We start from the raw sequence: 18,978 nt of genomic DNA, 5'->3' as shown, positions 1-18,978 counted from the left end.
AATAGACAGCTACAAAAAATACAGATAAAAGCTTTCTTGTAGACGGTGTGGTCTACAGCTACTCTAACTCACGGGGGGGTAATACCTCGAGACTTTCATAACATTAGACATCATGCACCAGCTGTTATTGATAAGTAGATACACATCACCACCCCTCGTCTTACCAGAGGTAGCTGTTCTGTCTTGCCGATGCACGGAATACCTAGCCAACTGTATAGTAGCTGTGTCATCGTTCAGCCACGAATCTGTGAAACATACGATATTACAGTTTTTAATGTCCTGTTGGTAGGATAGTCTCGAACTGAGCTCATCCAGTTTATTCTCCAGTGATTGCACGTTGGCCAATGGAACGGATGGTAGAGGCGGGTTACCCACACGCTGACGAATTCTCAGAAGGCACTTGGATCTGCGCCCCCTGTATCTCCGTCTTTTCTTCATGCGAATCATGGGGATTTGGGCCTGGCCGGGAGTAACAGTATATCCTTGGCGTCAGACTCATTAAGAAAAAATCTTTGTCCAGTATGAGGTGGTAAATTGCTGTTCTGATATCCAGAAGCTCTTTACGGTCATAAGAGACGGTAGCAGAAACATTGTGTACAAACTAAGTTACAAACAATGCGAAAAAACAAAATAGCACAATTGGTTTGCAGTCAGCCATCCCCTCCGGTGCTATTCTAGTTCTTCTCTTGACTTCGGTCAAATATAAAATATCTACATTTCTCCCAAAATATGAAGTGATATGTCGTATTGGGACTTTTACTTGGATGGATGAAACCAATCAGAATGTTTAACAGCAACCTAATTATGTAATGTTCCCTTTAAAAGTCTGAGAGGAGGATGAGCTGTCATGATGGAATCTTGACACGGGCCCTTTAAAAACTTCCCCCTTTCAAATGGGTCTTGTTTCAAGGTCAGTCAATCAACCAATATTTCAGTCAACTGTAATCAATGCCTGACTGGGAAACTAGGGGTTAAGGAATCTGATGTTTTTGGAAGTCTTGATTAAAGATTATCTGTGGGTAGGAGCTAGCCTATAATGGATTGACTGCGGATGGAAAACAGTGATAAAAGTGATGTGTCTGGACCAAGCATCATGGGAAATAAGGAAATAGGCCCACTGCACACGCAAACAAAGACGCAAACACACTGGCTCCTCAGTAAATGGACACTAACCACACATTGAGACACTATTGGGACAAATTAGGGTCCTGTTTTGACAGAATACAATGTCATGTGCCTTACTCAACCCAAGTTGGTCAACTAACAATGTGAGTCCTGTGAATCTCACTGAGAAGTCTTCAGATCCAGCAACAGCAAGAAGTTTGGTGTAATAATACTGTGGATGAGAATCTGTTTCTTTTGCTCTGCAGGTGGATGATCCTCTTAGTTTGAGTTAACGGATAAGGTAACATATGCCACCCCAGACATTTGACCTGACGTATTAAGGGGGGAGTAGGCGAGTCATTAGCAACTCTTAAGGTCTTTCAACCCCAGAACACACTGACGTCACTATTACTAGTTTGGGGATAAGTGTTGTTATGGAAATGCTGGGTTACTACAATGGTGAATCAACATGTTTGCTAAGAAGTGGTCCATTTAATGTTATGACAGAGTTTTACCATAAACCGGAGCAGTTTAATCGTTTTTGATTGGGAATACTTTGGTATAATCAGCCTAAATGGTTCATAGTGACCCCACAAAGATGAGTCTCCACCAGAAAAATGTTGCACAATACACACACACACAACACGATTATTACTGAACATGCAATCAAGTTAGAGCATTCCATTGGTTGTCTGATTAGACAGACTTTCATAAATCCCACACAACATTTTCCTCTGCAGATTCTATTCAAAAGGATTCCACGGCGAGAGAGACAGAGTTTAGTGCTTAAGAGGTCAAATGGTTAATTGAAAATCAGAACGAGCTTCTAGCTCATTGTTTGTCGTAAATTGAATTGAGAATTACAATAAAAGGATGACTAATTAGTTTGTGGATGAAATCCCTTCTGGGTTAAAGTATGTATACAAAAGAGACACAGAATATTCTGTTGTGTTGGCCCCTTGATGCCATACTAGGCTATTATTGCTATTATGTGCCAGACAGCCAGGCGTGTTTCTTAATGTGTCTGTTCTGTTTTGAGATTGGAAAGATGTGATATTGGGGGATGTAGGGGTAAAAGAACATGAACGTGTTATCTTTTCTCCAACGTGAACCGCACTAAAACCACAAAACCTGGCTGTTAATTCTATATCTCCACCCAGGTTTTCAGCAACCTTGCTGACTGACCCCCATATTGTTCCAAGGACTGTCTGTCTCTGATGGAAAAGCTACAAAATAGTTTATTCATCCCACTGAGCACACCTAATGAAAGAGACAGGTAGGGGGTCTGGGAGGTAGCACCACTCCACTGAACACACCTGATGAAAACAGGTAGGGGAGGGGCTGGGGAGGATGGGGAAACAGGATGGCATCACAGAGGAGTAAAAGAAAGCAGAGAGAGGAAGGGAGGGAAAGAGAGAGCATGTGGCGCCACTCTACTGAACACACCTGATGCTACTCATGCTGCCGGTCTCAGATCCTAGCTTGCATCGCTCCAGTTGGGTGGCGACAATCTGCCGTTCAGCTTCCAGCTCTCGAGTCAGCCGTTCAAATTGCAGCTCCTGTCGAAAGAAAATGTGATTGTCAGTAAGCATACCTGTATTGTGCTACATAAGATCTAGCTTACTGTATGTATTCATGCAATTATGCTTAAGAAGATTGACAATTCAAATGTTTCGAAACATCCAGTGAGTATAAGTCTAAATCATATACAGTGGGGTCCGAAATTATTGACACCCTTGAGGAAGATGAGCTAAAATTACTGTATAGCATAAATAATTCAAATAATTAGCTATATTGTTTGTTAAAAAAATTATTATTTTATATTAATACAATTGCTCAAAGAAAGAGATTTTGTTGAACAAGTAATGTACTTTTTTTCTCTAAAAGGTAGGTGTCAAAATAATAATTGCCACCTGTGTTTTCAATACCTTACCTTGTGAGGATAACGGCACTGAGCCTTTCTCTAAAATGTTTTATGAGATTGGAGAACACATTAGGAGGATCTTAGACCATTCCTCCATACAAAATCTTTGCAGATCCTTGATATTCTTTGTCTGCGCTTATAGACTGCCCTATTCAATTCAAACTACAGGTTTTCAATGAGTTTCGAATCCAGAGACTGAGATGGCCATTGCAAAATATAGATTTTGTGGCCAATGAACCATTTCTTTGTGGATTTTGATATGTGCTTGGGGTTATTGTCTTGCTGTAAGATCCACTCCAACCAGGTTTTTGTCTAAAATGTCCTGGTACTGGGTAAAGTTTGTGATGCCATTGACCTTAACAAGGGCCACAGGACCAGTGGAAACAAAATAGCCCCATAACATTAGATTCACCACCATATTTTACAGAAGGTATGGAGTTATTTTCTGCTTATGCATTCTCATTTTGACGCCAAACTCACCACCGGCGTTTCATGCCATCTGACCAAAGCACCGGTTCCAATCCAAGTGTCAATGCCGTTTAGCAAACTCCAGACGTTCACATTTGCAATGACCATCTCAGTCTCCTGACTTGAAACCCATTGAAAACCTGTGGTTTGAATTGAACAGGGCAGTCCATAAGCTCAGACGAAGGATATCAAGGATCTGGAAAGATTATGTATGGAGGAATGATCTAAGATCCCTCCCAATGTGTTCCCCAATCTCATAAAACATTTTAGAAAAAGGCTCAGTGCCATGTAGAACCCTTTTCCTTTGACACCGCATGGTGGCAGAGGAAAGCCCCCCAAAATTGTCAGAGACTCCAGTCACCCAAGTCATAGACTGTCAAGACTGTCAAGTACCAGAGTACTAGTTTTTGTGACACGGCAGCGCGAGTCGCGTGGAACTTTTTTTGCCCATTGCAAACAAGCTAGCTCGCTAACAACACGTAGAATGTGCGTCTTGCTTATCGCACCCTGAAATTGATATTTTCAGGTCTTGCGAAAGCAAAAATGTATTCTGTCAAATTCTCACAAAAGCTCCAGGAAACCGAACCAGGGTACCGAATTTCATATGTGAGAACGCCCTTAGTCTCAGGCAACTCCAGTCAATACAAACTGTCCACTTTTTTTTTGTGACAATGCTGAAATGAGTCCAGTGCCCACAAGGTCAAACACTCTCCCTAGAGCAGTTTCTTCAAAGTCTGCTACAAAATGTATCACCTGCTATTTCGGGCAAGAGACCAGAATATAAGGTCCACAGAAACATCCCATTGAACTGGATGAAAAAGGATCCATCCAACTCTTTTTAAACCGACTGAGCTATAGCATCAAAGAGCTACAAGTGTCAGTAGATGTGCATTTCAATGTACTTCTCTTGGTATAATAGTTTAATTTACATAACTGTGTACATGCAAGCAACTGTAAACTGTTGCTATTGTCTGGCCTAGTTATCTTAACTTTATAAACAACTAAATTTGTGCTGATAAGATGCAGTAGGCTATATATTTGGATAGAAGTAACAAAAAGTTTAAATGAGCCAGCAAAGTTTAAGTCCTTTTTTTAGTTATATCTGGTAGCAAAATGACAGAAATCCATCAGATTTCCAAACAACAAAATCACTGACCTTACTATTCCCTCCAAATGTAGCATAACAACCAAACACCTGTTACTGCCAAAAGACTATTGGAATTTAAGTTCACAAAGCCATACCTTCACATGGACCATACTTCAGAGAAAACACCAACCACACATAATATCCCACTTTTTTTCTCCATCCTCAACATGTCTAGAAGTTCTTCTGTCCTTATTGAGAAAACTCCATTAGAGAAAATGGCAAGCCCAGTAGTGACTGCCTCCAAGCAGTGAAGAATAGGAGTTCAGCCAGGCACAAAGGTCTCCATGGCAACAGAGAATTTAGAACCTCTTTGGCATTATTTATGCAACATTGCATCACAAAAGGACCCTCCCACCAGTCTGCCTGCCAAATCCTGCTGCTCTCCAATCACTCTTTTGACTGCTCCTCTCCTCAACACCATCTGTGCCCCCCGTTGAAAAAGCAGAGAGAGGGTAGCGGGCGGAGGTGGGGAGGTGCAGGGTGAACGGAGGGATGGGGAGGGAGGGGGGACAGAGTGGGGTGCTAATTGGAAAGCTCCAAAGACTCGCAGGATTGTGAATGTATATGGAAGTGTTGTGGGGTTGAGGCAGCAAAAATGCCTCCTCTCTTTCCTTTCCTCTGTCCCTCATTTCCTGTTCTCCTCTCTTCTGACCATAGCTCTGAGTTGTGCTCTCCAGGGAGAGACAGTGACTGTTCTGCCTCAGTGCCACTCTTTGGGCTGGGCTGCCTTGCTTAGAAGGTAGTACACAATACATGTCAGAGCCAGCCACGGTTTAAATATAGCTTGGTAAAAAAGACACACAAGGATCTGCCATGGGAGAGAAGAGAGGGCCACAGAGGCTTGGGATGACAGTCACAATTTGCTTCCTGTTACTCACCACTTTAAACACTGTTTATTTCTAATCTGTATGAAAAATACATTTGGGTATATGATTGAGAAAAGTATTGAATGAAAGTACTTTTGTTCAAATGAAAACTGATAGAGCTCAAGGCAGTTGAGAGAGAATAGAGTGAATAACTTAGGTTTGCATATGAGAAGCTTTGTTATCTCCTCCTAAACTAATTTCTTTATGTAAATAGTCATTGGGTCAGTATACCAATTCTAAACCATGTTCAAAATTTGAATAGCCACACTTAAAGGGATAGTTCACCCAAATGACAAAATTACATATTGATTACCTTACCCTGTAAGCAGTCTATGGACAAGGTATTACAGAAATCCATGCTTTGGTTTAGCTTCCCTGTCACTGTATCCAATTGCTAATATTTTAGCATTTGTGGCAGAAATCCCATTCAAGTCATGGGACCGATATTAGCATTTTTCCGCATCATGTCCAAATCATCCGAAAGTATCTAAAATTGATTGTGAAGCTCAACAAAGTCACTTATAGATTATTTGAACCTGATGCGCGAAACATTATGATATCGGTCCCATGACGAATGGGATTTGTCCCACAAATCTTAAAACATTAGCATTTGGAAACAGTGACAGGGAAACTAAACCGAAGCATGGATTGCTGTCATACCTTGTCCATAGTCTGCTTACAGGGTAAGGAAACCAATATAATTTTGTAATTTGGACTATCCCTTTAATCAGATACTGAAATAGAAAGTATTCTGGAACTTTAAGACATGGCTAAATTGGTTAGCAGGACATTTCCGTATAATTGTTATTTTAAATTTAACCTTAATTTAACTAGGCAAGTCAGTTAAGAACAAATTCTTAGTTACATACTGTGGAACAGTGTAGAATACTCAGATTTTCAAATGTGTGTGTGTGTGTGTGTGTGGTAGAACTGAAGAAATACCCTCTAAATACTATAATTAACTAATTTAAATGGGCAGACTGTTCAATTAAAACCTTGCCTGATAATTGCATTACAAGAAAATCAAGTATACTTCCAGCCCATTACCAAGGACAAGAGGGAGAAGGAGAGGGAGATGTATGCCCAATAGCTTGCAAACAGTACACCCCTGAAAACACCATTAAACCTATTAGTTGGTAGAATAAATGACTAGGGGACAGAAGATGGGAATTTTGCAGCTTCAGGAAACTGTGGTCCTCAAGTATAATTGCCTAATTGTGCCCTGTGGTACCAAGACTGACATTTTAACTTTTTCAGAGGAGACAATTTGATTACAAAATGTCATCCTGGGTATGCCTCAAGTTATTTTGTTTTTTTTTAATCCCATTTCTAAAAAGCCAGAGGTTAACTTAAGGAGTACAAGACCAAGGAACACCCTGTAACAGAATAAGCCGAGTGCAGGATTGGTTGTCTGGAGAAGATTCTGGAAGTTCATCTATTTGGGGCGGCAGGGTAGCCTAGTGGTTAGAGCGTTGGACTAGTAACCGGAAGGTTGTGAGTTCAAACCCCCGAGCTGACAAGGTCTGTCGTTCTGCCCCTGAACACTGTTCCCAGGCCGTCATTGAAAATAAGAATTTGTTCTTAACTGACTTGCCTGGTAAAATAAAAATAAAAAAATAAAATATTCAAAACACTTACTGTAGGCCTACACAAACTATACCACACTTGTATGAAGCTAGGGTGTCCTACCAAACAATATTTAACTAACTCAAAACATGAAATATAGTGAAATAAGGTACCCTATTAAAGGATAATTATTGAAGCAGGAATTATGAACTAGGAACCTATAGGCTTTAAAATCCTTGGCTTAAATACTCCTGTTGAGACAACATTTCACTACTGCTGTATACCCACTCCTCAGCTGAGTAATGCAGTGCTGGCTTTCATATTTCAGATCTGTCTAATGCTTCATTCTGATTTGCTAGAGCAACTGTACGCCTCCACGCCACTCAAACTGCCCTTCTACCTCTGTCATGGTTGTCTGACTTACTCATTCAAGCCAGGTGCAGAGCCAAGACATTCACACAAGTTCAATTTTCACCGTTCATCCCCCTCGAGTCAACTGACAAAAAAATACTGTCTTAAACACTTTGCAGTCTGAAACACAGGAAATGGAAATATGTGAGCACTCCATATCCCTGTCTTATTCCCCAAAACACTCAAACTGAATACATTTTTGATCCGTTTTAAAATCCCTTCTTATAATACAGTACTATGAAATGATAAACCCTGTACACGCAGTATCTGACATACAATTGGTTGAGTTAAGTCCCTGCATGACTGATTAGCTAGCCATATGTCAGCCCACTAACAATAACAACCCAGTCATCCATGAACCTCATATAGATCTTTACTATCTGAGCTCAACATTCACTCACAGCCAAGTCATGAGTCTCCATATTGAACCTTTGGTTCAAGATGACTGGTATATGTTAAAAGAGCAGTACTGTAATACCCTGAATGCAACATCTCAAAGTCAAATTGGGTTATTATAACTGCTTTTATTTATAAGCTGTGGCCTAGTTGATGGCAATTCAGTCTCTATAACTTTATTTGAGAACGTCCTATTCATTATAATAGTCTCCTTTCCGCTAAGCCCAAAGCAGCCCACATTCTAGAATGTTACAAATTAGAGTGACTGTTTCACAAGACTTAATCATTTCCATTCATTATTTCATGACCAAAGGCTGCTGAAATGACTTCACTGCATTTGTTTAAACATCCATTAAGTCTTAAGAGGTGACCACGATTAAGAGAGCAGATTAGCATTCTCTCTCTTTCCCCAATTCAAATAACGTCTGAATATTCTAGCTAAATGCATTCCTCATACTGCTGTACAAATGATTGCCAGATGTTTGATATGCCAGCACTCTGAATAAGATGACACCGATTTGCATTCTCGTCTTGCCCTCACGTATAGGCTACTATACATCTAATGGCTTTGGCTGGTTTCATTTGCTGTCCCTGTGGCCTGCTGCTGACCATTGTGAGAGGACAAAATGAGGCATCACACGTTGGCTTGTACATCACTACTTCAAACCATGGTCACTAGCAGATCCAAATGAGGCCCAATCATAAGCAAGCATGGTGGAACGTTAATCTAAATATCATTGGGGACCAAAAAACAATGTCACACCATACAGTACTAGAACCATCCCCAGGCTACAGGTTAAAGTCAGGCCACCCCTCCAAAAAAAGTAAAGTCAACCCAATGTCCTAAACCCCAACACACTCCCCAAGCCTCCTTACTGTTTTCAAAAGCCAACTGACCCTATTACTGAAAAATGTAGTGGTACCTGTACTGGTAAATCCATTGTAGGGCTAAATACACAGCATGTATCATCACACTTCACACGTTAAACCTTTTGCTGACTGATGCTGTTTGCCATCTAGTGGTGGGGTCATAATAACGTATTATGGTCAATAGTTTAACACTGCCTTTCACTATTACACAATTGGAGGTACAGTATATTGTAAGATAAACAAACATATCGTCGCTGTCTGATGACAACCTCATCTCCAAAACAGAAACTTTTCAGGAATTGGGGAAGAAAATGCACATTTTCCTGCAGTCAAATGACCAAATCGTCCTCTATTGGCCTCTTGGGTGGAATGTTATTAACATTTTCATCATTTTCATAATTAATAAAACATGTTGGGGGGCCTTGGTGTTTCTATGTCAAATGGTTTTGTATATTTCAGTGTTCTGTGATGTATAAAAAGTGTGATATTGAAATGTTCAGAGTACATTGAGGGGAGTTTCTGCTTTCAATAAATGTAAAAAAAGAAGAAACATTTGCAAAATTGGAGTTACGAGGTTGTCGTCAGAGTGACGACATCTTAACCAAACATTAAACGTGGAAATGAATGTATTCCTAATCGTAGAGCTTTTCCTAGTCTTGAACCCAGTCATAATGTTTAACCAGTGGTTGTTCACGCTTGACCTCCCTTCTCTCACTGCTCTCACTGCTCCACAATGCACAGGAAGTAGACAAATCCTAATTGTTTCCACCATTGAATAGCATCAACAATGAAAATGTCTGCCTTTTTATTTGTATTCACACAACCATCCTAATGCTGTCAACAGAAAAATAAACAAAGAGCTGTGACTGAGGTGCACCGGCTTAAATAAACGCAAGCTTGTGGAGGTCTGCACACACAGGGACACACACACTCGTGCCTCTCTGTATGCAGGCCTTTAGGCTTTTATTTTTTAACCTCCTGATAGGGCCATTAGTATGTCCCAGAGCAGCCCCATGGGTCTGTGTGATGTGTGGCAGTGGCCCACTTTACCATTCCACAGCTTGTCCTTTTCTCTCTTGCTTAAAAGAAAGAGGAGTGTCAGTGTAACCACTGTCATGATGCAGGGGATTGGCTCATTCCCATCTACACACATGCTCTTGGTTCTACTCCAAAATGGCTGCCTGCTGTGAGCTAATAGGCTATATCCTACTGCTGGTGAGGAATATCAGTAGCATGCTTCCATAATGTAACTGCAAGCCAATTATATTCTATAGAGCATTATCTCTTATAAAACTGAACCTAGTTTTGCACATTCTACTCAATAACAATGACTTAGTTACTATATTATACAGATATATTATTGTGAGCGATAGCGACATTTCAAATGAAAGGCATAAGATTAAACGAGCCTACCCAAAGTCTATAGAGTCTCCTTATAGTGTCACCTGCTAATCAGTGTGAATGTTAGTCTGTCCTCTGCACCAGACACACACAGAATACAAATGGAACCAATTACTTATGTCTCTATACCTCACTGCACCCCTGCAGAACACTGACACATTTACTTCAACATCAAATAGGGTGGATTTCAGGCACTGAATAGGATCTTATGATGAGAAATGTAATAAAGAAGCTGGTGGCTATGGCAATATAGCTGAACCAATAACATACTTCATGTTAGGTTGCCATCAGTTAAAGGGACATTTAACTTGAAAACCATTTTTTCCCCCCACACATTCTTCATTTGTCCCCTTTTGATACAGTCCCACAAAATTGCGCATTCAAATTTCATTCAAGTTTTCACAATGTATAACTTTCAATCCCCTGATGCCTAAGATCAAGCAAGAGCAAAAACGCTGATCACATGATATGTTTTGCATGGAGGGCCTTGGTCTCGCTCTGAAAGTCTCCCATGTACGGTACACACAGAATTAACATGGAAGGCCTTACCTGTTCCTTGACAGAGGCCAGTATGGCCGACGTGGTCTCTGTCTCGGCGCCGTCTCCATTGGAGGCGTTTAGTACTGGGCTCAGCATGGTGAAGTTCTAAGAGTCAGAGGTTGCGTCGGGAACTGGCATAACTTCTGAAAGGGAAAGGATTAACAGTCAGCATTAGAAGGGCGACATCATCCACTATGGGAGAGAATGCAGAAATGGTTCAGTTATGATATCCATCACTTAACTTTCATGAAACTGTTTGAATCCATTGACATTTCTCTTGTTGGTTTGTCACAACAAAATCCATTTCTGTACACTATAGTTTCGCTTATGCCTCTCAATTTCTAACCCTAGTATAATGAGAACTTTCTGTATTCAAGGGTCGTTTGCAAGGTAGACAATCTGGATTCAAATATACTAATCTGATTTAATAAGATTGTGGATATAGCTAACACTAGTAAACTACATCAGTCATATATCAGAATCCGCCAAGTAATCATCTGGATGAGAGCATGTACTAATGACTCGAGTGTGCGTGTGTATGTGTGTAACAATGACTCTACCGTCACTTAAGGAGAAGGGACCTAAATCTCCAGGTAATCCTAATGTAGTGAGAGAGCAAATAATGGCCATGACAACAACACAGATGACAGCTTCTAAAAGCTGATGAAAGCTTGTCAAAATTGATCCTTCCCATCCCTGTCTCTGTGCGTGGCAGTCACTAGATCACCCAGTCAGTCGTGTTGAAGGTAAGGGAAAGTCGACCGCAGCCTGGAAGCAGACAAGAGCTAGACTATTCTGAGATGCTGCCAAGCAACAAGCCCTGCTGGACACTGCTAACATGGCTGACCGGAATCCTTCCCTTGTCATCCATTTTAGTGTTCCTCTCTCTCTCCTGCTCGGTCTCACTCCCACCCCCTTTCTCTCTCTCTCTCTCTCCCTTGACCTAGTTCAGTGCTTCCTCATCTCTCTTCCAGTCTGTGAGTTCTAAACACTGGCCGCTTATCTGACAGAATGTCTTCTCTTGCCACTGTTTTCTCCCTCCTGGGTCACCACACCTAACGTCATCCTCATCTTTCATTAGCGTGGACCTCTGCCTCCGTTAAATACTAGCATGATAAATGAATTTGCATTCAGTGCTACACAAGGATATTCATAGCAAGGGCTTTTAGAATTAAAGTAGGATTATCCAAATTGACTTATTTGTCATAAATAGTGAAAACAAAATAAATTCTGTCCCCACCAGACGCTCTATTTTACCATCTGTGCAGACAGAGTGGGTTGTAAAGGAAACATGAAAATGGATTATACTGGAAGTTAATATGTCAACATACCCCCCCCCCCCCCCCCAGGGCTGGGAATTGCCAGGGACTTCACAATATGATATTATCAAAATACTTACGTGCCAATACGATATGTATTGCGATTGTCATGATTCTACACGTATTGCGATTTGATACTGTGATTTTTATATGCGATTCCATGGTCCAAACATATTGCACACCATATGTCTGCTGCAGAAGGACAAGAGAGAGCCATGAGAGAACTAGTTTTGATCAGTCATGGAAATAAAAAATGTGCGGAAAACAAATTGGCTCCCTATTTAAAAATAATTTGGAAAACAAGATGGAGTTTTGGTGCAGGTACAGACAACTAGCGCAAAAATAATATTGTGATATTGTCAATATATAATATCTTCAAAAATAATATCCCGATATGTAACTGTATCGATTTTGTTCCACATCACTAATAGCCCCTCTAAGCATCGAAAATTAAATTAGGATGCTGCAGCCATTTCTAGGTCAAACTTCCAGCCTGTGACCAGTCCTAAGTATTGACCAGTACAAATCAGCTTTACCAGTAGCAGTCCAGCAAAATCTGTGCCAGTACATAGAGACAGGAAGTGAGGGTATGGATGAATTAGGCCTATATTTTGATATCCATCTGCCTATGATACTATCCGTAATTAAACATTGAGAATAAACATAATCGCTTTACCCTCTTATCACAGTCCAAGACAAACAATGCTTTGTTTAAAGGCATCGGCATATCTGTACACAATGTATAGTCCTCACAATACTGTTGTCCGACTCATTCCATTTATTTTACTGTTCACAGACTTCTTTCTGCACAAAGTAAAGCAGCATTGATTGTAAGTTCCAAAGATATCAGTCCAAGCCAGACGACGTACAATTGACAATGTATCTCCGTTAATACAAAGCGAACAAAGATTAATTCCTATTCCCACTGCTTCCGACTGAAAAAAATCCAAACTTAACCAACTCTGTACGTGACCACAAAGGAATGATGTTTATGGAGTGTATTTGATGAAGTGTCCCCTGTTGTCTCATTAAAACTTTGTGCAACATTTATTTTGCATTGGTAGTCATCCGTAGATCTGTCTAGACACTTTCCCTTCACTTAATATTTTAAATACAGACTTCCGACATAAAGAGTCTATCACGAGTTCATTACCATCAAAAGGCTCCTGTCAAGATGTCAAAGGAGACCCATTTAAGTTTTTAAAAAAATGTCTGTTTAGTAATGGGCTGCTTAACCTTACACCAGGCACGCAATATTGATTCACATTTCGTATTCTCAATGTTACTTGAGGATGGTTTTGGCAACTATAAGAATACACTCTGGGCTTTTAACCATGACAAATATGCATTATTCATGGTAATAGCCAAGGAATACACTCGCAAAAAGTGCCAGAGAGTATTGGTGCTGGCGTTCTACTTTTTCTGCCCAGCACAATATGTATGATGCATGCCCTCGATGAGAGAGGAAATCAAATTGCCTGAGAGAATCCTACAGTATAGTCAGTAACTGCAGAGGCTGCAGGCGGGAGATGCTGGGGAATGCAGAAACCACTGACAGGTTATCAGTCTTCAGGTGCAGAGTGCAAAATGCGGCATTATTTTTTATAATCCCATAACGCCTTGAACAATAAAGACCTCTGAAATAGTCAAACTTTCCCTGCATGACATTTGAGGAGATACAATTCTTGCGGAATAGCAATTCCCTATTATGCAATGTTGTGATAAAGACCTCTGGGTGCAATAGAGTATAATGTTATCAGGTTGGCAAAAATATCTGAGAGGGAAGCCATTTGAGGCTATTGATTAAAGCTCTCTGGGCAGTATCATGCCATTATGATGGCTTTGAAGCCATCTGCAGATTTAGACACACCAGTGGATAGAGGTAGACAGCAGGTAAGAAGGCCTTCTTTAAAAAATAAAATAAAATTCTACCTCTGAATTTTTATGTTCTAACCTTCACAGCTTTTATATTCTAATACATTTATGAAACCACTGTTGGACATGCAGAGATGTCCATGGTAACATCAATTCTAAACCTACGGTAAGTAGTGGCCATGGGGCTTCTCCCCAGTGATAAGCTGGAGAGACAGTACATTTTGACATCTCTACTGTAGTACACCAGTCTGTAGGGCCTAGCTGTCAGCCTACAAATCCTTTCTACTCTCCAACACTGACTTGACAGAATTGGGTGGTAGCTGAGAGCAAGACACGGTTTCCCACCATATTAATTCACACACACAACAAACAATATGAGATCTGTGATCACCTTGAGAAATGCAGGCAGGAAGCAGGATAGCAGCATTTCTAAAGTATGGAGTTAAACTGGCCCTGGCTAGCAGTAATGACATTGGGGGAGCCGCTATACTTCTCAGGAAGTTGGTCGGGAGACTTTTCCTACACGCCTCAAGTCTGTACAGACGAGAGAGGGGGAAAAAACTGCAGATATTCCGGCAGAAAAAAATAGCTAGACATGACACATTCAACAACCCCTTCAACTTTTTTTTACCCCAATCTCTGGTTTGGGACATCTGTCAACAGTGAGAATTGCAGTCCAATTACATCCCATTAAGACAGACTGTTCCCTCCGGAGTTAACACAAATGTGTTTTTCCGCTAACCAAAGACTCACCTCAGCACATTTTGTTAGACCGTTGGGATCTCAGTGTTCGAATAAACAAAAAGGGGGATGGTTTTTTGCAATGTATTGTCTGTAAGCGTCCACTTCAGATGGAGAGTATGGCCTGCTGTGTAGTGATGCCCTCTGACACTAATTAATTGGGCGGGAACATGAATATAGAATTGATGTAGGGTTGTTGCGGTGTGAAATGAGAACTTGAAGCATATTGTATCTCAATTAGCACTATAGGGAACAGAAAAATACAAATTCACGACTGACGACCAGGATACTAATGAGACCCACTGACATTAGTATCATGTTCCTGTGACGTACCAGGTATAAGTCCTTTTATGATCATAGTCTTGTCGTTTGGCTTCTTACGGAAAATATCAACCAAATTTTTTTCATGAGGAGGTTCAATGATAACAAGCTGCCACAATAGTTCCGGGGTCTACATATTGATAGGTTAGGTTTATAAAGATTAAGGCAAACTTACTAACATGATAGGCCTCCATTTAATGTCAACAACCCAGAGAAGACATCAGCACAAGAAGGGCCGACTCTAGCCTTTTGGGGGCCCTACGTGAGATTTGATTGGAAGTTTTAAAGTACATTTCCTGCAATTCTACACATTCTGCTATGGGGCCCAGATAAGTTTTTTACAGCCATTTTTCTGCAGTTCTATACATTTTGCCGTGGGGTGGAAATAAAGTTTTGCAATTTAATAACACATTTCATGCAATTCTACACATTTTTCCATGGGGCAGAGAGATTTTTGCAGTTTTAAAGCTGATTTCCTGTAATTCTCCCCCTTTTGCCATGGGGTGGAGATTATTCTTTGTTTTTTTTTTAAGCAAATTTCCTGCAATTCTACTTATTTTGTCATGACTTATACAATGTTAATAATATCTGTGTGAGAGTGACTCAATGGGGTCAAAATCAATGGAGATCCCCTCGAGGTCAGGGTCCCTGGGCACGTGCCCTGCGTGCCTGGTCAGTATTCAGCCATGATAACTGGCTAGACTAACTTACCAATCTAAAAATTGTCTGACATGGCTAATTGAGTCAGTGACTGCTGATGCACAACAAACTTTCGAACTTGCACATTGTGTATTCTACTATTCCAACTATCAACAGTAAGTAGAGACCCCCCGAATGAGTTCCTAAAAAACAACAACAACAATATGTTTTTGGGTCGGGTGCCCCCTACCGGCCGAGGCCCTAGGCGACTGCTTACGTTGCTTATGCCTGGAGCTGGCCCTGAGCACAAGCTGAGGCAATTAAAGACCTCCTGGAATAATGTTCTCAAAGGATGGCTGAGCGTGACACAAATGATAAAGTGTAATTATGTGGGGCTTGCTGTGATAAAACAAGCCCCAGTGCATTATTAACATTTTCTCTTACAAACTCTGTGCTGATTAGGTTGGAGTGAATTTTGTTTACCCTCAATAGAATGCCAGTGTCTATGTTTTATTGACAGGCTAATTTCATTAAACAAACACCACATTTTCACTCGTACAGATGTAGAATCTTAATTTGAGCCAGTTTGCTACAGCAGGAAAATAATCCTGCAGCAACAGGAAATGTGGATTATAATTAATTACATTTTTTTGTAGGGTTTGATCATTTTTTCGCAAGGGAAAATCAAGTCTGAAATTTCAAATTGGTATTGACAAACTTCAGAAGCCTTTTTGAACCACAATAAGCTACACATTTTACATTTTCAATTCTTCTGCATAATTTTTTACGATATTATATTGATATTTTTACTCCCAAGTATTGATTTGTAAAATATATATATATACTTTAAATGTTTTGCTAGGTAGCGTTAACTAGCGGTAGTTAGATGTACCTGCACCAAAAACTCTTGTATTTCTCCTTCTCAAGCTTGTTCTCCATCTTCTTTTTTTAAAATGGTGAGCTAACATGTTTTCAGCACTGACTGAACAAAACACATTTTCTCATGGCTATTTCTTGTCCCTCTGCAACCGACATGGTGAGCGATTTGTTTGGAACATAGAATCCCAATACATTAAGAATTGTGAGAATCACAATACATATCATATCGGCACCTAAGTATTTTAATAATATCGTATTGCAATTCCCAGCCCTAGCAACAGGGTGATCAAATTAAGATCCAACATCTGTAATAGATAAGCTAGCTGGCATTGCCAAACAATTACTTAAATCAAAATTATTCCTGTTTCTTTAATTTACTACCTTGATCATTATTTAATCTTTATTTGGGCAGGGAGTCCCATTGAGACCAAGGTCTCTTTTTGACCACAGCAGCAATTACACAATAAAAATTAGACACACAGATACAACAATCTAATAACAATTTGATGTTATGTAATGTAGCATTAATGTGCCCAATATGTATTGTGTATTCTGTATGACCCCAAAAATGACTTCAATCAGTTAGGCATTCAAGCTGCTATGACAGCTCCATTATGATAGTGTGTTCTAGTGCATCATGGGTGGTTTGCACCTGATGTCATGCATTTTAATGTGAGTTCCTGTAAATACTGTGTTCTCCAGTGATGATGAGGCCGGAGGGTTAGCTAGTGCTCAAAGGCTTTTAACCTCATGACCTACTGTACTACTACTACTACTACTACTATGAACCAAACCAACCCTTGGCTATGTTGAGATTGTGGCAGTCAAGTGCTTAATCGTCCAGTAGTATAGCTATAGGAGCTGCATGGCCTGGTTGTTTTTCCTTCCCAAGGCATCAGTCTCACTGGTGAATGTTGACTTTACATGTGACTGTGGTGGCAGCAGAGTCCCTATTAGCCTAGTGAGTAAACCTACCTCACACACAGCCACTGATATCTGCACCACGGCACGATAACAGAAGAATACCCAATCAGCGTCCATTACATTGGTTGGATGTCTTACTAAAGAGGATATACATTGTAACCCATATCAACCCTCTTGCGTAAACATAATTTTATAGGACATTATTAGACGACATTACACCACCATGCCTATCTATCTGCATGTTAAGATAATGTGATCATTGACATGGTTGCGCCATCTGCATAATTGGTTGTAGCGAATGTTACCAGAGGTGACCCCTGCTGGTCATCTGATGACACGACAGCAGGGAATAAAGGAGAGGACCTCGGCGTGGGGGAGGAGGGGAGGAAGTACAAAGCTTCTCACGTCCCTGTGGCATCATCCACAGCATTGCCACATCCGCACACGCACAGTCCATCCATGCACTGCACTATACAGTGAATAAATTGACCTTGAAGCAGGGACACATTCCAAATACACCCTGTTTGTTATTGATGGATATGCAGCTCAATACCAAAGTCAATCTGCTGATCGGTTCTGTGCTACGGGCATGACACTGTTACATCTGTGTAACATGATGCCTATGAATATTTCCTTTGACATGCAGCATAAAACACCCCCTTCTCTCAAAGCAATACCACAGCCAACCAATGTTGATGTGCTATTTGTGGGCTGGGTGTCATAAAGTAAAAGGACAGCAACATCTGTATTTGTGGAGCTGGGAAGACATCTAGACCCAAAGACACCGTCCCACTTTTAGACACTGTCCAACTAAAAATGAGCTTTAAACCCACTAAAGTGAGTCTTTATTATAATAATCGGTCTAACCTTGTCTCAGGACCATCTGCTACTGTTGATCTAAATAAGATCTAAAAAATATCATCAACATTATGCATTTAGATCTACTGAGCAAGCACGAGTTTTGCTGAGTGACTTCAACACACAAATGATTCAAAAGGTAGTGATCACAGAGTAAAGACCTGGGTTAAACGGGTGTAACTGCCACCCAGCTATTGATGTTACAGTACATGGCTTGGCTGTTCCAGGTGGAACATCAGGATTGAGACCCCCTGACGTTGTGCTGCTAACATACTACTCCTTGACTGGTAAAACATTACATTTCAAGACTTCAGATGTAGAATGGAATTGAAAGAAAGCTGAATCAACAACAAACCTGTGTTTTTCACTGATATTCTCAGGAGCACAACTTTGCTTGCCAGGACAGTACATCCATAATACATCAGATTTACTTTTGAAGGCCTGCAGTAGAGATGACACAACCAAATAATTATCTGTGTTAGCATCAAAGTATCAAACTACACTATGGTACTGTTCTCACATCTATGTACCATATACTGGATTTTCCTCATGAACAACAAAAGAAGTGGTGATGACATGAGATGGATGGAGATCAGTATAAAGAGAAATCGCACATCAGAAAGATCTGAAAAAGTCATGCTTCCTTTCAAACAACTACAGAGGGGAAAAAGTAGCTTACTCTGCGTGAAATAACAGTAGCTAGTTCTAATAGTACTTATGGTAGTAGGC

At 40.5% G+C, this 18,978-nt stretch overlaps 2 protein-coding genes across 23 annotated transcripts in view; one reads left to right on the top strand and one right to left on the bottom strand.

Moving 5' to 3' along the window:
* LOC110508680 (cAMP-dependent protein kinase inhibitor alpha) overlaps window positions 1–18,978 on the top strand; it is a 46,846-nt gene that overhangs the window by 9,824 nt on the left and 18,044 nt on the right. The window lies entirely within an intron of this gene.
* The window catches only part of ctnnd2b (catenin delta 2b), a 107,463-nt gene that overhangs the window by 81,281 nt on the left and 7,204 nt on the right, over window positions 1–18,978 (bottom strand). For 10 of the 22 annotated variants that reach the window (XM_090225593.1, XM_090225589.1, XM_090225583.1 and 7 more), the window contains exons 2-3: window positions 10,703–10,836; window positions 2,551–2,663 (exon numbers count right to left, since the gene is read on the bottom strand). In XM_090225593.1, coding sequence (XP_090081719.1) covers window positions 2,551–2,663; window positions 10,703–10,789 — 200 coding nt within the window. In that variant the 5' untranslated portion in view covers window positions 10,790–10,836. Of the gene's footprint in view, window positions 1–2,550; window positions 2,664–4,738; window positions 5,098–10,702; window positions 10,837–18,978 lie in introns of those variants that run through there. The other 12 variants (XM_090225594.1, XM_090225600.1, XM_090225588.1 and 9 more) reach the window with 2 other exon arrangements.

The sequence above is a fragment of the Oncorhynchus mykiss genome, chromosome 28, assembly GCF_057628025.1.
Source record: "Oncorhynchus mykiss isolate SJ-2025 chromosome 28, ASM5762802v1, whole genome shotgun sequence".
NCBI classification, from domain to species: domain Eukaryota; kingdom Metazoa; phylum Chordata; class Actinopteri; order Salmoniformes; family Salmonidae; genus Oncorhynchus; species Oncorhynchus mykiss.
This window is presented reverse-complemented; position numbering and strand designations above follow the sequence as displayed.